Genomic DNA, 26,560 nt, shown 5'->3' with positions numbered 1-26,560 from the left:
CAACTTTAGAAAGGAAATCTTTGGGGCCCAAATATTCTCCCCCATTGTCGGAATAAAAGAGTGATGATTTTGCGTTGAAAGTGATTTTCAACAATGGTTATATAGTGCTTAAACACTTCTTGAACATCTGATTTTCTTTTGAGTAGATAAAACCAGATGTATTTGGTAAAGTGATCGACAAAGATGACATAGTATTTGAAGCCATTAGAAGACAGAATTGGAGAAGTCCATACATCAGAAAATATAATTTAAAGAGGGTGTGTGGACACAAGTGATGAAGTAGAAAAAGATAACTAATGACTTTTATTACAAAGGCATGCATTACATGAGAAATCTTTTATCATAGTTGACGATAATTCTAAATGATAACTAGATAGAATATGCTTTAAGATGGGAAAAGCTGGATGTCCTAAACGATGATGCCAGTTAGTAGATGTTGTTTTCGTAGTAGAGAAGGCTAGAATCGGGGTAGACACAGGTGTGGGAATCGGCCATTCATACACTCCATCCTTGGTACTGCCTTGGAATATAATTGTCCTCGAGCGAAGATCCTTCACATAAAAGGAATGTGGTAAGAATTCAACTGATGCATTGTTAGTGATACAAAACTGAGAAATGGAAATTAAAATTTTCTTCATGGTTGGGACACAAAGAACATTAGACAATGTAAAAATTGAGTTGGAAGAGGAAAGAGTGGTAGAGCTTGTGTGTGATGGAGAGACCTGTACCATGTCCGATCATAACATCATTAGATCCATTGTAAGGCGAGTGAAGAGATAGAGTGCTTAAATCTGTTGTAACATAGTAAGAAGCGCCACTGTCAAGTAACCAGGTCGGATTGGGGGATGTGTTGTTGGTAGCAAAGTTGACTTAGGGTTGCCAAAGAGTTGGTGAGTTATGTGATGGTGAGGATGCAAAGGTGGAGAACTGAATTGGAATCACTTGAAAGGAAGGACATTTCTTAGATGTGTGTCCTTGAATGCCACATATTTGATAGAATCCTTGATATGGTCGGGATGGAAGGCGATTGCTGTGATGTTGAGAGCGTGAGTTTGAGAGCATGGGAGAACGACCAGTGGTGATAGCTGGTGGGAGCCAATTCAGGTTATCAGCAGGTGATGGAAAAGAGGGACGCCAATTGATGTTAGATTTGTTTGTACGCCATGTGCGGTTGGTCTTTTGTGTTGGATTGGCGGTAATAGGGAAAGGTGTTTTTGAACTAGTGGTTGTTGATGTAGAGGCTTCAAAAGAGAGAAGTTTCTCGTGAAGCTCATCAAAGGAAATAGATGTGTCACGAGCTTGTACCGCACGGACAAGTTCTTTGTAGTTGTCTCCTAGGCCATCCAGTATCTTGTCTATGAGATCTTTAGGATCCAGTGGTGCACCTAGTATAGTTAGTTCATCAGCATGGGCTTTGACAAAGTGAAAATACTCAGTTATGTTCTAAGTGCCTTTTGTTGGATTCTTGAGTTGGTTTTTGACCTGTTTGATGCGACCACCAGAGGGTTTGGCATACGTGTTAGCAAATATGGTCCAAGCTTCTTTAGCAGTCCCTGCTCGTGCAATGAAGGGTATGATGGTAGGAGAGAGAGAGAGAGCCAATCAAGGCATTTAATAGTAACTGGTCCTGGCAAATCCATAGGTTGTGAGATGGATTTGCTGTGGTGGTGTTGTTTGCCGTGATGGTGTTGGGAGGACTGGGTGTGGATCCACCGATATACCCAAGGAGGTCATATCCAATGAATAAAGTTTCAAATTGTAGCTTCTAGGAGATGTAATTGGTCGAGGTGAGTTTGAGAGGTGCTTGAGCTGAGATGTTTATTGGGATGAGAGGAACCTCATGATTTTGAAGGCTAGAGGGAGAGGTAGTATCTGAGGAGGTGATTGGAGTGGTCATTCTGTTGTTGGACGATAATGAGGAAAGAAGGGAAAAGAAAGAATTTTTTTTTTAATGGAGGAGAATAGAGAGATGCTCTGATACCACATTGGACTGAGATTCAATTGTGAAGAGCTGCTTTGTTTTCATTAATCAAAGATGAGTACATATACAGTAAAAGAAAACTAAATCACTCTGAAATATAAGGAAGACTCAACCAATTGTTAAATACAAGGAAGTTTGAATTTGAATTAGATTCTAATAACTAATCTAATTTACATTTTGATATCTATCTCTCCTCTAATCCAGTATTTCATGCAAGAACAAAGCATATCGAGATAGACCATCACTTTATTCCTGAAAAAGTTCATCAAGGTGATTTGCACGTTCTTTATATCTCTAGTGTTGATCAGACAACGAATATTTTTACAGAAGGCTTATCTGGATCACGTTTCAAGCTTTTATGTAACAAGTTGTTGTCCTCGTTAAAGCCTGCATCAACTTGAGGGAGGGTGTTAGCAATTAGAACCAAAGCTTAGCCCAAAGGTTTTCACACCTTCTAAAGTTATAATTAGTAGCCCATATGTTCACATGTAAAATTATTAATGAATAATACATAAATTGATAAAACCAAGCATGTCGTGCTTGTTTCAAATCGTAAATGGCTTTATTAAGCTTGCACACACGGGAGGGAAAACGTGAATAAGCAAAATTGGGTGGTTGTGCTATGTAAACTGTTTCTTAGAAAGTCCCATACAAAAAGGCATTTTGCACATCAAGTTGGTGAATGGGCCAATGTTTTACCATGGAAAATGATAAGAGAGTTCGAATGGTGGTTGGTTTCACCACAAGACTAAAAGTTTCATCATAGTCAATGCTCTGTTGTTGGTGAAATCCTTTAGCGGCTAAGCACGCTTTGTACCATTCAATAGAACTGTCAGATCATTGTTTGACTTTAAATACCCGCTTTGAACCAGTAACATTTATGTTAGAAGATGGGGGGGACAAGTGTCCATGTATCATTGCACAAGAATGCATTAAATTCTTCAACCAATGCAACCCTCCACAAAGGACTTTTAGAGGCAACTGTGTAAGATGTGGGTTCAGATTCATTAGTACCATGAGAATGAACCACAAGGCATGTGGGGTTACTAATTATAACTGCAGAGGGTGTGAGAACCTTTGGGCTGGGCTTTGGTTCTAACTGACAACAAAAACTTTGGAGTTGGTTCAGATACAAGTGTTGCAATCAAGTCAATTGGCAATTTAGTTTTAGAGCTACTATTAGGGAAATTTTTTATTTTAAAATACTGACTTTACAAAGGCCAGTAGGAATTTGTTTTTGTATCCAAGTTATTAAATTTAGATTACATCTTTTGGTTCAAATGTTAAAATAAAAATTGCTAATGTTACCTTATAAGCAGTCTTTACTTGATTTTTTTCCTAGTAAATTCAAATTATATGTCAAAGGTTAACATAGATTATTTCATTGACAAATCAATGATCAAGAGATTAATAAAATATCATCCTTTGAGTTCACTCAAGTTAGAATCATTCTCCACCCTCGAATCATGTCTCCAAGATAAGATGGCCAAGAATCCTTAACCCAAAATGGGTGTAAGAGTCGAGGATAAGTTTTAGATTATACTTAGCTATGTATGTGATTTTATAAATGTCATTGTTAGGAGATGTCGGTATTTTATCAAATTTATCAATAATTATGCTACCTATTTAAATGCCTTTGTCACACACCACAAATAACTGTTAAGGTAAGTGGGAGGTTGTTTGGATCTATGTTACCAGGTTTGATAGTTTGTGTCCAAGTGTAGTTCGCCACTCTAGAACAAACCTAGTATGTGGAGGTAGTTTCATCTAGGGACTTAGGTTATTTACGTAAGTCTTTGAGAAGTAAAGCTAGGTCAAATGGGCATATCATCAGATGTCCCTAATATTGATCAAATCGTGGAGATATAGGTTGTTTTCCACAATAGGGGGTACCTCTGATATTTTCCAAAAACGAGTTCGTTGATAGTTTCACTTAGATTTTTTTTTTGTCTAGGCAAGCAAGGGTTAGTTGTTCCACGCATGTACCCTATACCCTAACGGGACTCCACTAGAAACGAGTAGGCTAAAAGTTGTACTGCTCCAGTGGCAAATTCCAACTTTCAAGACCCTCTAAATATCCGGGTCAAGAGGACAAGTGAATCTTTCTAAAGATGAATGTTCATTCAATCAAATTTCAGACATGGTAAAATGAATTAGAATAAGGATCCGAAGGAGAAGTAGTTCTTTGATTAAAATTTTCTACAGTCCAATCTTTTCTAGCTTGGATTTATTTTACGTTCCTTTTTGAGAATAATCACCAACTCTTTTAGGTCCTCATTCATTAATTTAAAAAAGCCCCTACCCTAATTAGCATACGATCGACAGGACATAATACAACAAACTCTTGAATTCCATATTCAAGATGTTAGGCATTCATGGAACATAGAACGATTTGATGCCGCCCAATGCTTTGTACTATAACCTTCCTCATTCTCATCTTTTTGACGTTTAAGCTCATCATCAGACGTTGACATAGAACGATTCTGGCGATCCTTGAATAGTGGATCAAATTACAACAAATGTAGTGCATTGAGGCGCAAGTAGATTCAATAGGATTTGAACCTAGGTTGTGGGATCAACACTCCTCCACCCTTTATCAACTTAGCTAAGTTAGGCACTTTCATTTCACATTTTATTATTATTATTATACCCCAAAAAATAAAAAGAACCGTGGTGTATGTTATACAATAAACAAAGGCTATGTTATAAAAATTGTAGAAACAAAGGATTTCAGATACAAAATATATAAAAGGGAACAAATGATTTTATATTCAATATTAAAAAAGATAAAAGGGTTTTGTAAGAGATTTGAGTCTATTATGAGTAAATGAGTCACCAATTAGTCTAACGTCTTAGAATCCCTTTCACGACATGGTTTCAAATCTCGTCCAGGACTGAGATGACTTCCCCGAGTCCTAATTGAATTGTTACTAACAAGATAGATTTACTTCACAACATCGCACAAGACAAACAAGACGATTGAGATGATATTTTGAAAATCTCATACAAGTCACTAAATCTTGGCCACGTCAATTGAGTTTTTGTGTTTTTTATTATATTAGAAAACTATTATTTAAGTAAAAAATGATCTTGTCATTAAAAAACTTTGTAATTGTTTATACGTAAACACATTTTAAGTAAATACTTGTAAATCGAGTTAAATGGTTTATCGAGATGACTCGTCCTATGTAACTCTGTCTTGTTAATCACAACCCTAAAGGCTACAACGGCATTTTAAATTTTGCCTCGTTGCGCTCTCCACAGTCCATCCCCGCCAATTATGGGGATACCCAACAAGCTCTTATACGAGCTTCGTCGATCGCGAAATCTATCGTCTTCATTCGTTATCGCTCGCTCGATTCACTCTCAGAACCCTAATTCACTCTTATCTCCTTCAAATGTCTGCAACAACCACTACTCCAACTTCAGACAGAGATCTCACTCTCAATCTCGATCGAGTGCGACTGAGAATTCTCTCGCGTTTTCGAATTTCATGTTGTTTCGGTCCCTCTCGATTTCTTCTTCGACGGACAGTCCCGAAAACTTGGATTTTAATCCAGACGTAGAATCTACAACCGAGTCAGAGGTCTTGAATTTAGGATTTAAAGGTGGTTCTGAAGTTGCGGAAGGATTAATCGGTGGAGATGATTGGTATGATCCAGTCGTTCGTACACTTATTTCTTTGATGGATGGATACCATGATCTCAGTGGTCTTCCTTGGTAAGCATCGATTGATTTTTTTTTTTCTTTGTTCTTTTTTTTTGGATGAGTTTGTCTGTTATCTGGAAACTCATATTTGTGGATTGTAAATTAGATTCATAATGGTATGTGATCTATATAGTCAGATTATTCGATAAAATGGCAGTCCTAATGTTTAGGGTTTTAAGGTTTAGGCCTCTAAATTATGCAGAATTTGATTTTAGACTTGAAAGGTAATTATATTGGAAGCAATGGAAAGAATGCACAGTCTTGACCAGGCGTTTGAGTTCTATTCATATTTATAGAGCTTTTACAAATACAAAATTTCATAGAGAGAATCCCTCCTCAGATCCTAAAATTTTTCCTCTCATGTATTTTACAGTAACAAATTCAAAATTCAGAATACAAAATACTTTTCTAAATAGGGAAGACATTAAGTGCAGTTTCCTAAATCATTGGAGGAGATTTCCTCATCTACATGAGGTGAATCAATCTCTTTCAAATTTTCTGGAAGAGATAGAGATCTGTTAACATGCCCCCTCAAGCGAATGGGAAGAGGCTGAACCATAAGCTTGTTGCGAAGATTTTGAAACTGAGCTGATGTAAGACCCTTTGCAAAAATGTTGGCAACTTGATCGAGGATGGAAATATACTTGACAACAATATCATTCCTCACAACTTTCTGACACACAAAGTGATAATCTACCCCAATGTGCTTGGTCCAGACATGAAACACAGGGTTAGATGCAAGAGATAAGGCACCCACATTGTCACACCATAAGACTGGAGAAGAAGGGAGGCGAATATGTAAGTCATTAAGTAACATTCGTAGCCAATATAATTCAGCAGTAGTAGTAGCCATGGAGCGATATTCTGCTTCTGTACTAGATCGGGAAACTGTTGACTTCTTCTTGGCATCCCATGAGATAAGACATGGACCAACGTATATACCAAATCTAGTAGTGGAGCAATGGTCATCAGGACCCCCTGCCCAATCAACATCGGTGTAAGCCATCAAGGTCAAGGAACCTTTACCAAATAATAAACCATAATCAAGATTCAAGACTGCCTTTTAGATAGCATAGTATTCTTTTAGCAGCTGCCCAATGTGTCATGGAAGGAGAATGCATAAACTGGCATATCTGATTGACTGAGAAAGCGATATCAGGATGAGTAAGGGTCAAGTATTGAAGAGCTCCAACAATCTGATGATATTCAATGCCAACAGGAAGAGGATCACCCTCAAGATGAGATAATTGACTTTCGGAAATTGTAGGTGCCGAATAAGTTTCAGCACCAATCATTTTTACCCTTTGTAATATATCAACAGTGTACTTGGATTGGAGGAAAAATAATCCAGAAGAGTCCTGGTATGCCTCAATACCCAAGAAATAACTCAATGGGCCAAGGTCTTTAATTGCAAATTGATCCTGTAACCTTGAGATTAGGGAGGTTATGGCCTCATGTTTGTTGCCTGTGACAAGGATATCATCAACATAAAAAAGCACAATAATGGTGATATTGTGACCATGGAAAGTAAATAAAGAACAATCAACTTTAGATTCAACAAATCCAAGCTCTAGAAGAGAAGATGATAACCTAGTGAACCAAACACGTGGAGCCTGTTTTAAGCCATAGATGGTTATATGCAAATGACATACATAATCGGGAAAGTTAGAGTCAATGAAGCCTTGGGGCTACTCCATGTAGACTTCATCCTTTAGAATTCCAAGTAAAAATGCATTTGAAATATCAAGTTGTCGAATAAGCCAATCATAGTGAACTGCTATAGCAATGACCAACCAAATTGTAGTGAGTTTGACCACTAGACTGAAGGTTTCAGTATAGTGAACGACATCCTGTTGATCGAAACCTTTAGAAACTAAGCGTGCCTTGTAACGATCAATGGTCCCATCGGATTTTTGTTTAAGCTTATAAACCCACTTGTTATAGACCACATGCTTATGAGTGGGACATGGTGTGAGAGACCAAGTGACATTATACTGAGGAGCATAAAACTTATCTCTCATACCCTTCCTCCATTCAGGCACCTTATTTGCTTGAGAATAAGAAGTGGGCTTAATAGGTAATGTTTGAGCATGGAAAGCTTTTAGAGGATGTTTAGAAGAGTAGTACAACTAATAATCTTGTAAGTTCTTGGGACGCCTAGTGCTTGTTTGAGAATGTGCGACCATTGGGTGAGACAATTTAGTAATATGGCATGAGTCAGTAGACTAGATGCACTAGAGTAGTAGTCTCTCGAGAAACAGATGGAACAATGCCATCAATTGATGTAGGTGCAATTAATAAAAAGATGTTTTATTTCGCCAAACCAGTGTTGTATGTTTAAAGCTTAGGCGGAAATGGTGGATACTTACTCATTCATTGCTGGGTGGCTCATTTGATTTGGTCTCACTTCCTATCGTTGTTTGGTCTCAAAGGTTGTTTTCCCAGATCAGTCAAGTCAATGTTGGAATCGTGGCTGATGTGGGGAGGATCTTTCTCGTCCTCGAAGCGGATTCTTTGGTTCTTGGGTCCATTCGCAATTTGTTGGGGTATTTGGAAAGAGCGCAACCGTTGCAGTTTTGAAGGGAAAGAGTCTATCCTAGATGGTTTAGTTCTCTTCGTTTTGGATCTCATGTTCTCTTGGAGCAAACTTTATAAGGAGTTTACAGGGGTGTTCTTTGAAGATTTTATAGTGAGGTTGGTCTTCTCGACCCCCCTCATTCGCTTTTAATAAATTTATCTTTATCGATCAAAAAAATTGATGTAGGTGCAGGATCATACCCCACATCAAAGTCCAATGGCTGGGGTGAATGAACCAAGGTTGGGGGTGAGAGTGCTGCAGGGGAGATGGGTGAGGAGGGAATGTTCGAGGGGTTGGGTGAATGATGATGAGGAGACAAGAAGGATGGGAGCAAAATAAGTGTTGGGGTTGGATTCTCACGAGTAGATCCTTGTGACATAGTAGTATCCCGAAAAGGAAAGGAGGTTTCGTCAAAGATGACATGCCTTGATAGAAAAAATCAATCGGAATTTGGATCCAAACATCTATACTCATGATGATTCAAACTGTACCCTAGGAACATATTTTTTACATTGAAATTCCATTTTGTTCATGTTGTATGGATGAAGTAGAGGATAACAAGTGCAACAAAAAACACACATGAAATAGTAATCATGAGAAGTATTAAAGAGCTTAGTGAAGGGATTGTTAAATCCTAAGGGCCCGTTTGATAACGTTGTTTGCTTTTGTTGTCAGATTCTACAATTAGAAACAACTGGAAAAAGTTGGAGCAGTGAAAAACTTGTTTGATAGAGTCCTAGAAAAGTGTAGTGTTGTTTTCCAGAATTTGGTAATTATTATTTGATACAACTGCTGGATTCTGTTGTATTCTGGTGAAATGACTAAAATGCCTTTAGTGTCTAAAAATGTACCAAATTGCACCAAAATACATAGAATTACCTCAATAGTTACACAATTATACTAAAAATATATAAATTTAATAATTTTTAATTAAAAATTAGAAATAATTAATTAATATTAATACATTAATTATATTGATGAAAATTTTAACGAAATTTCGGTAGCTTCTCTCTTAAAATCCTAGTATAATTTTTTTTAACCTAATAAAACAATACCTGCATATGAAATAAATAATATTTAAACCCATCAGCAAGCATAACATCATCCAAATGAAATCATAAAAAAACTATTTACTTGTCTAACCCATGGGTATCAACAAAACCTTATATCAATCCATTCAACATACACAACCACAAAAAAAAGTATATCCAAAATACAATGCATAGTTTCACCTAAATAACATTGCAGTCATGAAAAATGTAATAAGACCACATATGATAAGACCCATAAAAACTATACTGCCCACCAATGCATGGATAATTTATTTATCTTTTTTTTTTTCTTGAATAATATTTTTTCATTAGTTCATCAAAATCACCCATATCAATTTCACCTGCCCAAAGAAATGAACCTGCATGTCGTTGTAATGCAAATAATGGATGAATGTTACCACATAGAAAGAAATATTATCTATTCTTTTATTGAATGATACTTATAAGGATACCTAGCAACTAGTTGTCACCATCCATCATAAAAGTATGCAATAGTAGTCACTATCAACCGCACATAGAAAAATATATAATAACCCATGATCAACATAAAAATATAATAATATAAAACATAATACCCTACTAGTAGCATAGCATAATGTAAAACAAAGTATCATGTAGCCATAGTATCATGCACCCTATTGGTGCCATATGTAGAAAATGTATATTGCACCTTGTCGGTGTAGAAAAAGAGCATTATAGCCCTATAATCAAACAAACATGTCCGTAGAAACTTAAAAGACCACTATTGCCTAGCCAGAAAATCAATCATCTCGCTTTCCAGCCACTCGTAACGAATATCAACTGATCGCAACCCACAAAAGACCTCCCTAAATTCTTTTTTCTCCAGCACAAAACAATAGAGATCAATGTTGGGGGTTACATCCGTAAGTTCGTCCAAGAGGTCGATGCAATCTTGAATATAGGATGTTTTAACAAGCATGTTAGTAGCAGACGTCTGGGTCTGAACTACATCAACGAGCCTATCTAGTATCTAATCAAATCGCAAAGCATTAGTCATCTTCTGCCTACGAGCAAAGGGATCTGGAGTAACTCCACCTCTATGACAAACGGGTCCAGTGCGTGTGGATACAATAGGGGTAACATCATCATCCTCAATATAGCCGGCATCATCAGGAGTCATTTCCAGAGGTGTCTCAGACTTTGGGGGCTGGGTCTTGAGTACATAATCTATATCCTTCTCATGAGCTTTTGATATAGGTGGCATGCTACAGGATGCATGCGACCACATTCGCTCACCATTAGCATATGTGCCCCCAAAGATGAAATCAAACTCCTTTGCAAACTTCAAAGGCTTCTCTCGAAATATTTAGTCTTTTGGATGATGCTATAAAAACAATATTATACCCTAAATTATATAGAAAAACACAAAATAAAAAGAAATTAATCCAACAATTATATACCTCTATCACCCATCCCACCATTGCTTGAATGCATCTATGTTGCCAGTTTCAGGATTATAAGCAACGCGGTGCCAACGCCAGTATTTGAACAAATTTTGTTCTAGCGTACCCATATTCCCTTTTATCTATCCCCCCACTTATTTTCATTTGCCCTCTCTCATATTCAACACCCGTTATTTTTTTGAACTTACTAATATTCCATAACCAATTTTGTCAAGGACTTTATGTGGTCTCCTCCCCAATTAACAAATGCATGGCATATTTCAATCCAAACTTTGTGTTGTTTGGGGGTCCAATTTGCTTTTAGACCCTTTGCATTGTCAACCCTCCATTTGACATGGCCAAAAAATCGTTATAAAACCCATTCTCATCCACTGCAATACTATACAAACATCATGAAACTTTAGGGTTTTAGACCCCATAAGAAAGATTGAATTAGTCTTAAGACAATCATAAGTTATAAACCCTTACAGTCCATGAAGTTTGTTTTACAATTGATATTTCTTAAAAAAAAAAAAATCATCTTTAAACACATTTAGAGTAGATGTTTATAATCGATCGATCTTGTTTAACACTTACATATGTTTCTTTAAAAACTAAAAAATCATCTTTTATCTATCTCCTCCACTTATTTTCATTTGCCCTCTCTCATATTCAACACCCGTTCTTCTTTTGAACTTACTAGAATTCCATAATTAATTTTGTCAAGGACTTTATGTGGTCTCCTCCACAATTAACAAACGCATGGCATATTTCAACCCAACTTTGTGTTGACATGGCCAAAAAATCATTATAAAACCCATTCTCATCCACTGCAATACTATACAAACATCATGAAACTTTAGGGTTTCAGACCCCATAAGAAAGATTGAATTAGTCCTAAGACAATCATAAGTTATAAACCCTTACAGTCCATGAAGTCTATTTTACAATCGATATTTCTTTATAAAAAAAATCATCTTTAAACACATTTATAGTAGATCGACTTTGTTTATAATCGATCGATCTTGTTTAACACTTACATATGTTTATTTAAAAAAAAAAATCATCTTTATACCCATTTACAATTGATCGATCCCAACTAAAACCCTTAATAGTCGATTGATCTTGTTTTAAACCCTTAATGTATGTTGATCGACCGGTACATTGATCAATCAGAAAGAAGAAAAACAAAAACATCTTTTATACCAATTTACAATCGATTGACTCCAACTAAAACCCTTAATGTGTGTCGATCGACTGGTACATTGATCAATCAAAAATAAAAAACCATCTTTTATATAGATTAACAATCAATCGACCCCAACTTAAACCTTTAACAGTCAATCTACCCCAACTACCCTTAATAGTTGATTGTTTGAAAACATATTTACAGTAGATCGATCAACCCTTAACAGTCAATCGACCGGTACATTGATCGATTAAAAAGAAAAAAAAAAACCATCTTTACAAACATATTTACAGTAGACCGATCAAACGTCAAATCGGTATAAAAAATGAAAATACCTGAAGATTACGTTAGATTTTGAAGAAGATTGGTATAGTATCGTCGTCATCGACCAATCGGTGTTCGAACAGTCTCACGGAGATGTGTTTTGGGGTAACGGAGATGGGTGTTAGGGCTGCTGTGTTCAATCGATAGATTGCATGGGAAAGGGAAAAAAATCACAGAATTTTTTAATTTGTTAAGGGGTAAAACTATATTTTCTCTTCGAACCATTTTCGATATTTACTTCTCTCACAAACGCACTTAAGAAAAGCACCTGGGACCTATTTTTCTAAATAGCAGTTTCGGTGGCAAAATGTAACACATTTTTTTTCGGTTGGAGCATAAAATAGAAGTGCAACCACACTTTTGAACCGCAAACGCGTCAAAAGCGCTGTGCGGGAGCTCAATCAAATACCCCCTAAGGTATGTGTGGGTAACCTAATGATGAGGTAGAGTGAAGGGTTAAAGGTTTCACCCAGTATTTATGGGGAACATGAGAATGAGCTAAAAGTGTTATGCCATTTTCAACAGTATGTCTATGTTTATGCTCGGCTTTGGGGGGGGGGGGGGGAAATATGATGCATGATGCCATTAGTAGCAAGAAAATTTTGAAACTGTTTGCTACTAAACTCTCCACCAATTCTCAACAAGGCATTTAAATTTGACGAAGCATTCAAAAAAATTGGATATGAGATGTAAAGGGAAATGCCACAAGTAATGAGAAAAGTCATCGATAAAAATTACATAGTATCTACAACCACTTTTTGATAAAATGGGAATAATCCACAAATCACAATGAATTAGTTTAAACGGAGACTTGGATACTCTAGACGAAAGAGGAAAAAGTAATGGTTTACTTTTTCCCATTTGACAAGATTCACAAACGCCATCAAGTTGAACCAATCCTTGGATGGGAATTTGATGAGAACAACTAATTCGTTGAAGAATTGGGAGAGCGGGATGACCCAAACGATGATGCGAAATAGTTGTTGGAACTTGAACATCTAGAAAACAGTATGACGGTTGGTTTTAATTGCGGAATGTGGTTGAATACAAATGGGATACATGCCATGTTCACTTGGTCCTTGGAAGAGAATCCTCCCTGTTGAGTTGTCCTTCACAATGAAACAAGTAGGTTTGAATATAAAATGGCAATTGTTATCTATGGCAAATTTGTGAACAGAAAGCAGTAGGACAATGCAAAATGTTATTTAGTTGAAAAGAAGATTGTGGAGTGGTAAGTGTTGTTGAACCTGTATGTGCAATGGGCAAACCTGATCCGTTTCCTATAGCAACATTGTCATGACCATGATATTCAAAGTGAAGAGAGAGATTACTAAGATCAGCTGTAATGTGATTGGTGGCACCACTGTCTGTGTACCACGTTTGAGGAGAGATTGATGCATTAGATTAAGTGACCATGGCTGCAAGTTTTTGAGGTGGGTGTTGATCTTGAAAGGCAAAATCCGTTCTGCAGTAGCAATCCAGGGCGGTATGGCTAGTTTTTCCACAAATCTGACATGTTGGATGATTGTTAGGAGGCCTGGAAAACGGACTATTAGAGGGAGTAAGAGGTGTTGGCTTTGGTGAAGAGGAACCAATTCTGGCACGTTAATGGACAGATGGTTGTTGAGGCTTGCCATGACCTTGATAACGTGACAAATCCTTGTTATTGCCGGGTTTGGAAGAAGAAAGAGCCGTGCTTCCCATCTCAGATGCAACTGCTTGGCTTTGATTCTCAAGCATTAACTCATAACTAAGGAGTTCTGCTTGGAATTCATCAAAGGAAATCTATGTCGCACGAGATGCTAGAGATACCGAAGTATTGAATGGGTTATATGCTGGAGTGAGTCCACTGGGGATATAAGAGATCAGATCATCATCATCAACAAGTTTTCCAACAACTGTGAGTTGAACGGCCAATAGCTTGGCTTGATGAATATATTCCGAACATGTTTGGGAACCTTGCCTAAGATTGTGCATCTACCACTTGAGTTGATTGATACAAGAGAAAGAATGAGATGCAAATCGTGTAGCAAGAGAGTTCCAAACTTGACATGCTGTGTCAAGTCCATAGACTGTGGAGAGAATATTCTCTAATAAAGTGACATTAAGCCAACTGAGTATATATTGATCCGTCTTTGTCCAGAGTAAAAACTCCGGATTAATCTCAAAATTTTCCTTCCCATAGCATCAACTAGATGTTTGGGAGGACAGGGTTTGGAGCCATCAACAATACCCATAAGGTCATGGCTGTGAAGGACTGGAAGAAATTGAGATACCCACAAAAGGTAGTTAGAAGGATTGAGTTTGGCAAAAACGAGATGAGCAATATTCAGCATCTTAAAGGAAGATGTAGCAGCTGGAAAAGATAAACTGCTACCTGGGTTAGATGACGATGCCATGTGCAAGACTTGCTCAAAGAAAAGAGGACCTTAGTCATGGTGTTAGCCAAGTGCTCTGATACAATGAAAGAATGCACATCCTTGACTAGGCCTTTGAGATCTATTCATATTTATAGAGCTTTTACAGTTACAAAATTACATAGAGAGAATCCCTTTTTAGATCCTAAGATTTTTCTTCTCATTTTTTTTACAGTTACAAATTCAAAATTCGAAATACTTTTCTAAATAGGGAAGACATTAAGTGGAGTTTCCTAAATCAGTGGAGGAGATTTCCTCATCTACAAGAGGTGAATCTATCTCTTCCAAAGTTTGTGGAAGAGATAGAGATCTGTTAAGAACAATTTGGTTTTGTTTCCATGTCATGTTAGTAACATAATGATAGACATTTCTTGTACTGTATTTTTTTTGCATCATTAATTTGTTACAATAATTATCATTAATAATTGTAAAATTAAAGCAAAATTTTCATGACATCTAAAAAGTTCAGGGAAAAAACTAAGCTCTTGACACAGCACGAACATCTTCATAATCTCATGGAAATTGGGTTACCATTTTATGATGAGCCATTCCAAATTGACTTCCTTCGACACTGCACTGACATGGTAGTGTACAAAGAACCATAGATTTTTTCCCTCGAGGTACATGGAAAAACATCTTTGTTTCTTTTCACACTGCTGCATCAGTGCAATGTTGAGCACAGTGTCGAATATGGATGGCAATGGGGCGGGTTTGGGCTGGGTTTAGCTTAATCCGGCTCCGATAACTTTTGCTCACCCCAAACCCGCCCCGACCCCGACTTGGGTATGAGTTTCTTAACCCATCCCCGCGCCTGATGGTATTTCTAAAACTTGCCCCCGCCCCGAATCCGACTTGGTTTTTCATTTTTAATACCAACGCCGCAAAACCATTTAAAGGTGCAAAAACCTGACCCTATAGGGGCGGGGCAGGGAAAAATTGCCATCTCTAGTGTCGAAGGATTGTGAGGCTAAAGAATTTACTTTTTCTTGTCACAATTCTCTCGCCTTCTATCCTACTGTTGAAGTTTTGTTATTTTACGTGCCTTCTTTTTTCTTTGTATCTGCTCAAACAATCAATTAGAGCATCTCAAACATCTACTCTTTTTATTGTTTTCTCCTTATTTTTGTTTCTAATCTTAAAAAAAAAAAAAGGATTCTTACTGAAAACAAGTGGTTTGAGTCGCAGGTGGTTAACAATTGCCTCTTCCACTTTGGCCCTTAGAGTGGCAATACTACCGGTGCTTATTTTGCAACTTAAGAAGCTGAAAAGGATCTCAGAGTTATTCCCTAAGTGTGAGTGTAACAATTTACTTTATTGCAGCTTTGTAGCTTATTATGTTTTCCTTCTTTATATTTGTTAGTGTTTTGAACCTTGTTTTAAAGTTCCAAGGCGCACTTGAGGCATTTTGGGTTATTGAGGCAAGGTGTAAGTCTCAACAAATTTATTAAAATAAGTCCTAAAAAATAAATAAAAATTATAAAAAATAAAAAATATATATAAATGAAAAATAACAAAAATATAATTTTTATTTATTTTTTAGGACTTGTTTTAATTATAAAAAATTCATAAAAAATAAAAAAAATTATATAAATGAAAAATAACAAAAATATAAGCAATTTAGCCATGGATTTTTGCAATTTACCTTTGCGGTTTATAGTTCGAGCTTCTATTTGCATATAAAAGGTCTTGTTACTAATGCTTTTATTGCTAATAGGTGTACAAAGATCTCTTTCTTGGGCTTGGACCCATTGCTCAATTGGTTTTACACATTGCAAAACTACTTTGAGGTCGTGTGTTCAAGTCCAACTTACCCATTAAAAAACAGATCTCTTTTTATTGTAACTCAACAATTCAAATTACATCTCAATGATCTTTATCTGACTTCCATATGTATTTCTCAAAGTGCCTCTCCCATTCCCACCACCTTTCTCAGGAAAGAGTTATGCACAACAATATTTGCTATTTCAGAAGGAAAAGCGAGCGATTGGATGCCCCTCATATTTATGGTTCCTAGCGTCTATTTCAGTCCAGGTAAAATACATGCCTGGACTATATAAGAATGATATTTCATTCAAAAGAATGTGATCTTATTCGCTGGGAAAATAATGTAAGGGTAAATTACACTTTCATCCCTTATGGTTTGCTATAATTCTACTCCGACTCCTGCCTAACATTTTGACTGTTGCACTTATCTCCCCTATAATTATCTAATGGGTTAACTCAACCTTTTTAAAACGTAATTTTTTTTTCATTATAAAAATATTCCTGTGAAAAAATGGGTTCATTAGTAAAAGTATGAGAATGATAGATAGGATCATTTTATCCTTTTAAATTTTAAATTTTTTTATATTAAAACAGATAAAATAGTTAAATAATATCTGAGCTTTCGTTAACACTGATTGTGACAGGAGGTAATTGCAATTGTCAAAACGTTTGGGGTTCAACAAAGAACTACACCAAACCATAGGGGGAAAAGTGTAATTCACTTTTGTGCTAGAATCCTAGTGTTTTCTTGAATTGAAGTGCTATGAAATAGCATGGGACATTTTGTATGGATTGGCAATAATGACTAGTTCTGTTCCTGCCTTGCATGGCCTGTCAAATTTACTTTATGCTGTAGAAAACATGATATGGTTAGAACTCCATAACTTTTCAATCTGATTCATCTTTTGCTGATTGATATTCTTTGGTTTTGTCTCGTGTGCCATTCACAGGTTCCATGCTTTCTCTTGTGGATGACTACCATTCGAAGGATGTCACTTGATCATCATCCTGGGTTTGATTGTGTAAGCCACTGACACATATATCTCTTACTGTATTGTCAAATCAACAGCTGTCATTTTAATCATAAGTTTTCACTTTGTAGCCTAACACCTCTAAAGAAAGGAGAAACAAGTTAGTCTTTAAAGTTGCTTCCTTTCCAAATTCTAATAAGTGCTTTAATTGCTTTGCTGTTTGCAGTGGCTTACACCATTCTCAATCTCGATATTGTACTTTTTTTTAGTGTATTATACTCGTCATTGTCATAGTCAGTCATCATCCTCATCTCGGCCCTATACTAACCATTTGGAGTTGCATATGTGAGTCCTGTTCTGTTATAACAGACTGCTTCATTTTAATGACAAAATTCACGCTATCCCCAATTCCCCATGTTAGTTGCATTTAAGGCACATATGATGTGCAGCATATAGAACACTAGTGAACTAGACAAATAACACAACCTGGGTGAGAAATAGTATCACAAAATCCAACTGAGCACTATGAATGTTTCCTCTGTTGGTCGTAAATGTATTGTGATTAGGGCTGCAACTCGAGTTGGTTGGGCTGGGTTGGGGATCAACCAGTACACGACCCACACTTGACAAACATCAACCCGCACCCGTGCCTAACCCAAACTTTTATGCCCAACCCAAGTCAGGTTGGTTCGTTCCTCATTAATAATAGAAAATTTAGTAATAATAATGGTTTATATAAAGATAAAAATGGTATGTAAAAAAACATAAAATATAAAATATAAAATTATTTTTCCTAAAAAAGATGATGATGATTAACTAAAGTTTGAAATGTGAATGAGAAAGAAGCAAAGATATATATATATATATATATATATATATATATTTTTAAATTATAACCATATTAAGTTCGGGCCAATTTGATTCAGTCAAAACTTTTTTTGCCCAAACCTGAGCCCGAACCCTAGCTAATTGTGCCTAAACCTGACCCAAGGTCAGGTTGAAATCATCGGGTTTGGGTTTGGCCTGCCCAAGTTGCAGCCCTAATTGTGATCTCTTGTTCTGGCGAATTTCATTCTTTTTTGTGTGGGATATGTATCTATTCTATTTGATCTTCATACTTGTTTTGTCATCCATTAGGATGTTAATTTAATGCTATGTATGAGGGCTTGGACCTGTAGCTCGCTTTGTATAGTGCAATGCAACTTTAAACCGAATGGTCCATTTGAACTGAAAAAGGAAAATTTTGTTAAGCTAAAGTTCTTTGTTTATAACTGAACCAAATCTACTGTTAACTGAATGCATGAACACATTTTCCTTCTTCTGTGCTTCATTTTTATTGATGAATTACTAGGACTGTGATTTGACGACCCCATTGCTTGTCTGATTTATCGTATGTCAGAGGTATATCTCCTTGTTTGTTAGTGGAATTATTGTAAATCATCTAATTAACTCTTATTAGTGAAAATCTTTCTAACCTAGCGACTAATTTTGGTTCTTGGACCTTCTTTCTAACTGGAATTTGACATGGTCAACTAGAGAAAGTACACATAATTTCTATTTATCAAAAAGAATCTCATAGTTATTATATTTGCTTCTTTTATTTTTGTTCTTTTGGTGTGCCGGGAGACGATGCTTTACCAACTCTTTGATTGTTTGGCGCACTAGGAAGATTTTTGTTTTCAGTTCTCTTTTGAGAATTGTTAATTTCGGTTTTGACTTTCATTTGATATGCAATTACTGTCACCTTTTCATTTCAGGGTGGCACATTATGGTTCCAGGATTTGACTATATCCCCACATGGTGCTTTAGGCATGGTTTTTCCGATACTGATTGCTGGTCTGCATTATATCAATGTTCAGGTATTTGACTGTATTCATCTCTCCTTTTCTCTCTGATTCTGAATCTTATAGTTAACTTTCTTTGACCTCCAATCTCAAACTTTTGGGATAAGGTTTAGATGATGATGATGATGATGACATTTGAGAGCTGTAGAACAAGGACATATTTTATTAGAGTTTTTCGTGTCAAACCAATGCCTGGCAAACTTTTTCAATAAATCCTAGTTTAATTAAATATGTTGCTTTCAATTTTTAGTTTTATATGGTTTATATGATTTAATGTATAATATCTTATCCAACTACATTCTTTGTGAATCATATATTTAATGTGAGCAAAACTATTTTAAATAAATCTTCCAACATATGAAGTAAAGTGTATGATGGGTCGGGATTGTGAGGGTTATTGCATCTTCCGGTCGAACACTTACACATGTGTATGCGTCTATGTTACATAGGTGCTAACCATGAACTATTGGTATGGATATTTTTCTTACAAGGTCATTTGAATGCTACTACTATGATTGCTCTAACACTCTCAAGATTTCTAGATCTTTCTGTAGTATAGTCGTATTTTTCACGAGTTCTTGTAATTTCAAAGAAGATTATGCTGAACTTGGTTTTATTATGTTGCCAGATATCTTTCAAGTCAACTAGTGTTGGCAAAATGACTGGCCTGCTTAACTTATTGGCCAAAGTGAGTTGGTAAAGTACATTTGTATGTTTATATTTCATTGGGACTAATTTCATTATTGCTCAAGATTAAGGTTTATTTGACTGCGGGTTGTAAGATGACAAAACTGTAATATTTTGTTGTAGTACTACAAGCTCTATTTGGATATTCTGACACTTCCTATATTTCTGATTGGGTTTTGTATTCCTCAGGTACATAACTTTTCTACCTTTATAAATTTCTGTCCATTGTTTCCAGCTATTTCATTCCTTTTTAATTTTTTTACTTATTCTAGGGTTTTCACATTTATTTTCCATTTTAGTTTTATTAAATTTTGCTTTGGCATGAAAATGTTTCTTTGGAAAGTTGTGACAAGACAATGAAAACAAAGATATTTAATCACAAAACTTTTGTGTCATTCACATAGGAATATTCTCTTTTTATATATGCTGGAGCATTCCATACAAGGAATGTTTATAGCTACAATATCCCCAAGATTGGTTTTCTATACTAGGAAAGTTTACAATTACAATATTCTCAAGATTAGATATTTACAATTGATTTCCTTAATCACAGGCAATCTCACAACTCAGCAAATTATCTCCTTAATCATAGGCAATCTGACAACTCAGCATATTTTAGGATCTGATTTTATCTCACCAGAATTAGCTCTAATAAGTTGTTGCATGGATAAAATGATAAATGGCAAATACATAAAACATAACGGTTGTCCCCCTCCTTTGTCTCAATCTTTATACCCCATAAAGAAAGTATCCTGAGGAGAACTTTTATCTTTATTACCCAGTTCTTCCTCTTTTGAAGAATACCCCAACTTTCTTGCCTTTCTTCTTCTACCCCTTTCCAAACATACTCCTACTTTGTATGGTACCTTTCCTCTTCCCCCATTTTCCAATAATACCTCGCAACTTTGTTGTCTTTCCCCTCTCTTTCTCTCTCTCTGTCCCCCCCCCCCATTTTCAATAATACCCCTCCAACTTTATTATCTTTCCGCTTTTACCCCCTTAACCCCAAAGAAGATGTCCGTGCAGTAGGCGCGGGCTAACTCTAGTATTTTATATGCTGCCCCAATTGTAGAAATGCTGATGATTGTTCTCAAAATACTTGATTTCAGAAAAGAAAAAAATAAAAAAAACTATAGAAACTACCCTAGTTGCTGAACTATCCATAAATGTCCATGAGGACACTTTCTAGACAACAGATTTGGTCTTGGAAAAGTTCTAAGAAGAAAAAAAATGGTGCTAATGGTTGTTATTTGCGGGATATTACTACGAGACTTCAAAATATTTTTCGTTAAGTTGCCAAAAAAAAAAAAAGATTTGCACCAATATTGTTGAGGAATGATTGGCTATAACCTGTCTTGATTTAACCCTCCTCTTTGTTATTACACATTTGGAAAGGATGGAACATATGGACAACTGGCTAAAGCCTGCTGTTGCTTTTCAATATATTTTGAACTAGAAATGAATGGCCATATTTCAGAGATATGCGCTGGCAAGGGCCACAATATGCTTATGGCTTTCATGTTTGCTTTCTTTAATTATTCTATCATCTCTCATTGGATTACTCACAAGTTCTTTTTTATTCTGCCTCGCACATAAATTCTTTTCCCAAGAAAACAGTCACGAACCTATATGTTTGTTCCTTCAAGTTTTTTAAGTTGCTTATACATTTGTTCCTTTAACCTGCAGGGGAGCTTAGTCTACTGGCTGACTAACAGTTCGTTAACTGTCATTCAGGTTTGCTCTCACACTTCATGTTCTTTTATATTGAGGAGCATTTATTGACTATACAATGACTTGATTAACTGTTTATTAGCCGTGCCAGTCATATTGGTGATGACAACACCAGCTATGCTATCATTTATACCTTGATTTGCTAGTTCATTTGTTATCTCATTGAAGAAGAGATGTCCTGAAAACTTGAGAAAATAAATCATGGTTGTCATATATGACCTAGCAGTATGTTAATGTTGCAAGAGTGATGATAAAAATGTTCAGGTTGTTTTTTTATTCACATTCCAAAATGCTAATTTTCTAGGATTTTTTTTTTAAAAAAAAAAGCAAAACTTAACCAAAAGTCAGCCTAAGATTCAAAAAACAACATGATTGTTTTTCCAGAATTTATGAACACTAGTGGACCAATTTTTAACCCCACTTGCATCTCGAGACTCTCATCTTGTTTAACCTCACCACCCTCACAACACAAAGCACTACCACCACCATCAACCAAACTTTGTCGGAAATTGGTTTCATCAGCACCCACAGTGGCTCAAAATATCTTCTCTTCTCTCCCCCCTCCCCTTCTCTCTCATACGCACACAGAGTTGAGCTTAGAACGACCCAGTTGAGTGGGTTAGAATGTTTTATGCTTCTCGCCCTGTCTCTATTTCTTCCCTCACTTTTTGTTTCTCCCTTTCTCTTGCAAGGTCGTCGTGTGCAAATGACTCAGCTGAAAGCAGAGATCATTTAATAAGACCTGTTCAAGATTTGAAAGCACAAAAAATAGAGATTTCTTCACCTTACAGAAAATTAATCCATCTACAGTAAATGGACACCGAAGAGGGAATTCATTTTCAATTGAAGTAAAATCAACTTAAAAAAGAAATCTTCCTAACTTTACCTCTGAAAGAAGAGGTAATGGTTTAGTTCAAAGGATTGCAATTTTTGCTACTTTGTGGCTTTGCTTTTACTGTGTCTTTTGTGAGGCTTCCATGTCTATGAAAGAGAAGATTGTGTATAAAATTTTGATTTTCATAATAGCATTTATCAAAAGAGGAAACCTGAGGTGTTGTTCATGAATACCTTTCCTCGTTGTGCAAGCCCATATTGCCACATAGAGCACTAAGTGGACTTACTCATCTCATGAATGTTTTATCCCACCCTTATGTGAACCTACACAACAAAGGTCAGCTTCATAGCTTATCAAATCATCTTGATAGGTTATTTTTATCCATTATATTTGAATATTTTCTATCAAGAGCTTCATGGCTACAAATCATCCGATGGGATTTTTTTTTTGGTGTGAAGGTCCAAACTACGTGGATGAGTGGCCATAAAGTGGGACTGCCAATATTTGGCATGACTAACGCATATGAGAGAAATTTGTAACCATGATCTCCCGTTTCCTCTATTAACAGAAATATATGTCTAACTAGTGAAGGTGGTGGCGCACTAGGTCCATGTGCAATTGCTAGGTCAAGTGCTTAGGTTGTTTCCAGTTTAATGGTCCAGATGTATGAATCCAGTTTAATGGTTCAAATGTATGACGTATCAAAATGTGGGGAGAAGGAAAAGAATACGCAGCTTCCTCACTATGACAAAACCTTGAATCCACAAGGCAACATAAGAAGTATTTCTGTAAATAATTGGATTTCAATTGATAATGGGAATAACAATGAAGTAAAACATCTGTTACAATAGCTTAAATAGACTTATAGACTCATAATTTCATTCATCTTTGAATTACCACTGTATTTACCCCAAATAGTAAAATTTTAAAAATAGTAGAAAACGAAGAAATTTACCCAAATATGTACATTTGACTGAAATTTTCCCTTCGAAACCACCTTTTTCAAGATGCCTAGTAGAGACAATATTGTAGCTCTCATCATTAATTTTTCAGATTTGTATTGTAATAGCCTTTCTGATATCAGGTCCCAAAGTTATGTCCGTCAAAAGCAAGAATGCATGGAGGGACTATTTTTTTTCTCTTCTGGCTTTGTTTGTTTGATCTTGTCCTACATCAGTGCCTTACCTTCTACTTGAGAAGAACTAGTCCTTGAGTTTTTCGTTGGCTTTGCTAATGACATGAGTATGCCAACTTGCTCTTCGTGGGGTCATTGAACCTCTATAGACGGTCTACCAAAGGCATACCGGTACACATGCAGCTATGTGGGATCCATGTTTTATTGGTAGGCACCTTCCTAGTTGACCTGTCAAATGGTACAAGACCCTGCACTTGCAATTGATCTACAACTATTGCTGTTTGTAAACTGCATATAGAACCCAGATTTCAATTTGCTTCTATGAATGACAGGATAATATTCTCTGCTTTAGATTATATGGGCTTAACTTTCTTGTCCATATGTTGTTTATGAGATTGTTAAAGTTAAATAATTATTTACAAGATCTAAAACCTATTCTCACTGCTTTCTCGATTTTGCAGCAATTGTCTCTAAATCATGCAATGGTTCGTGAGAAGTTGGGGCTCCCCAACAAGAATGCTCCAGTGAATAGTGAAATGTCTGCAGACTTGGGTGCACCTGAGATAAGATATTTGGGTGCACAGATGGAGAATAAAATCTCTGTGCAAAACCTATCCCCTGATGAACTGCTTTCTGTGAGTAGTGAAATGTGAAAAAATCATCTATTCCATGAAGGTTAAATGTCATTTTAACTTTCCTCATATCTTTATGATGGTCGAGAATTTTGCAGCTTTCCGTTCAACTCTTAGCTAAAGGGCATAAAGATAGAGCCATTCCACTGCTACGGTAACATGGTTGTTTCACACTAGTTTATTGTATAAATCTAACTAAGATCTGTTTCTAGTCATTTGTTCTAGTTGTACCTTATAAATAGCTTTTGGCTACAGACTGGCACTTGAGAAGGATCCTGACTATGTCCGAGCTTTGGTTGTTCTGGGACAGACTTTAATGCAAAAAGAAATGTTGTCAGAGGCTACTGAATATTTTGAGCGTGCTATTTCCAAGGTTTGATCTTCTTTAACAGTATATCAGTTTCTTATATCCTTCGAATCTGATACTAGTGTTTCGGGATGGTCTTCTATTTGGTAGTAAGATTATCTGTGGTCAAGTCTTTCTAATCGAAACCTGTGATGATATTTGCTCAGCTATTTCTTGTTGGCTATCCAACAAAAGATGAGGAGGTTGATCTTTTGATTCTTGCATCTTCATGGGCAGGTGTCACATGTATTAAGCAGGTGAACTTTAGCTGTACATTTTCAATCTTTAGCTTAAATTACGATTTCAGCTTCTCAAGATAAAGCAACATATGAGTAGACTATTTGTTCTCTCTTATATGCTTTTAGACACAGTAGCGAAAGAGTGTGGTCAAGCACTTTCATTCCCACCTATAATGTCAAATGTCTCCCATCTCTCACCAGCGTGTATACGTGATTAGTATTCATCTACTTTTCTTGCAGAATGCTTTACATTATTGTTCTGTTCAGAAATAAGTTATGAATCAAATGGTTATTATCAAATGTAGCTAACCAAACATATTCATTTCTACTTTAACTTTTTACAACACCCTCCACATGTCTATAATATTTGAGATATCCCCCCTAAAACTTTCAAACTAATAGTATACCCCTTTGACCTGGGTCTTTATTAATAGACTAATGAAAAATGACCAAATACACTTGATTTTTTCTTCCCACAATTTGCCATATTCATCTCTTTTTTACCCTATTCATCACTTCAACCTTCAAATGCCCTTATCTTTGTCTACCCCTTCGAACTGGGTTCATTCTTGAGTGGCAAACCAAGAACCGTACTAAGCTTCATTCCTCTTTACATGGGCTCCATCCATGAATCATACTCAATTTGGCTTAGTCTTTATTTACAGTGGTTGTATTTTTCTTTTATTGTTTTGCCTGACAGGGGAGGAATCTAGAAGGATTGGAACACCTACAAAGGATAGGAAAATTGAAGGAACCACATGATCCCAAAAGCAAAGCCCATTACTTTGATGGTTTGTTGTTGCTAGCAAGGTACGGTTACCAGAACTCCATGTTGGACGTCTACTAATCCAGAGTTCAGGCATATGCTTGAAATCTTGACTTGAATCCATGTTTATTTTCTTAAAAATCTAATTATGTCGCCTAACTGAACTAAATATATCTGGTTTCTAGTGCTCTTCTTAATGAAGGTCAGAAAGATGAAGCTGTGAAGTATCTGCGCATGACTGTTGCTTATAATCCAGCCAATAATGTATACTTACAACAATGCCTAGAGGAGACCGACATTTTTGCTAGTGATAAAAGAAATTAAAAATGATTAATATCAATAATTCTTACATCGGGTATTTGGTCCATGGGGTAATTTATTGGTTTGTTCCGAGTAGTTTATTTTTGGCCATTGTTTTGTTCATAGAGGAGCTGCTTACCTGTACAATAACAAGAAGTGTTACAAATTCGTTGTACGATAATAAATGCCAGCAATTTTTGCCAATCCCAGAATAGTTGGCTGATCGATCTGGTCGAGGTTTGGGTTGGGTTTGTTTTGTTTTGTTTTGTTTTATAGAATTCAATTTGGATTACCTTGTTAATAATGCAGGCCATTTTATTGAAGAAAATATCTGGACTTTGTTTAAATATTTTTAATTTGTAAGATATTGCCTCTTGCCATTACATGAAATCCTTTGGAAATTGTGTGTAAGCAAAGAATATATTATAAATTAGAATAAAGCTGAACGTGCTGGTCTTGTTTTGGTGGGTGGTTATGTAAGTTAAAACTTGACCCTAGTGGACTAAATGTTACTGAACCAGATCATTTAATTAAGAGAGCTTCTATTGGCACCGCAACTTTTACTTATTACACCTCAAGTAGAATAATAATAAAAAAAGTGAATGGCTGAGAATAAGTAAAAAGTTCGGGTGCCAATAAAAACTCTCTACATTTTTAT

The 26,560-nt window shown here is 36.1% G+C and overlaps 1 protein-coding gene and 1 non-coding gene across 2 annotated transcripts; one reads left to right on the top strand and one right to left on the bottom strand.

Annotated features, from left to right (window-relative positions):
- The first annotated feature begins 5,225 nt into the window (after window positions 1-5,225).
- Window positions 5,226-26,269, top strand: LOC147381861 (ALBINO3-like protein 2, chloroplastic). Its single transcript, XM_086429873.1, has 14 exons — window positions 5,226-5,701; window positions 15,838-15,944; window positions 16,556-16,683; window positions 17,367-17,438; window positions 19,145-19,246; window positions 19,860-19,919; window positions 20,042-20,107; window positions 21,605-21,652; window positions 24,081-24,254; window positions 24,350-24,405; window positions 24,507-24,624; window positions 24,765-24,854; window positions 25,537-25,646; window positions 25,788-26,269. The coding sequence occupies exons 1-14, from the start codon at window positions 5,262-5,264 to the stop codon at window positions 25,924-25,926; spliced, it is 1,710 nt and encodes a 569-aa protein (XP_086285999.1). The 5' UTR covers window positions 5,226-5,261; the 3' UTR covers window positions 25,927-26,269.
- LOC147381862 (small nucleolar RNA Z247) lies at window positions 13,978-14,122 on the bottom strand. Its single transcript, XR_015174306.1, has one exon. It is a non-coding gene; the product is annotated as a small nucleolar RNA Z247 (small nucleolar RNA).
- Window positions 26,270-26,560: the final 291 nt, after the last annotated feature.

Source organism: Akebia trifoliata, unplaced genomic scaffold, assembly GCF_017979445.1.
Source record: "Akebia trifoliata isolate Shusen 1 unplaced genomic scaffold, ASM1797944v1 Contig00212, whole genome shotgun sequence".
Lineage (NCBI taxonomy): Eukaryota > Viridiplantae > Streptophyta > Magnoliopsida > Ranunculales > Lardizabalaceae > Akebia > Akebia trifoliata.
This window is presented reverse-complemented; position numbering and strand designations above follow the sequence as displayed.

What these genes read in the sequence shown, in the direction of transcription:
- LOC147381861 (XM_086429873.1), top strand. Translation starts at nt 5,262, where the DNA reads ATGGGGATACCCAACAAGCTCTTATACGAGCTTCGTCGATCGCGAAAT. An exon ending in ATCATCCTGGGTTTGATTGT is followed by an intron (nt 17,439 to 19,144) that starts GTAAGCCACTGA and finishes TTTTCATTTCAG; the next exon opens with GGTGGCACATTATGGTTCCA. An exon ending in GTTCGTTAACTGTCATTCAG is followed by an intron (nt 21,653 to 24,080) that starts GTTTGCTCTCAC and finishes TCGATTTTGCAG; the next exon opens with CAATTGTCTCTAAATCATGC.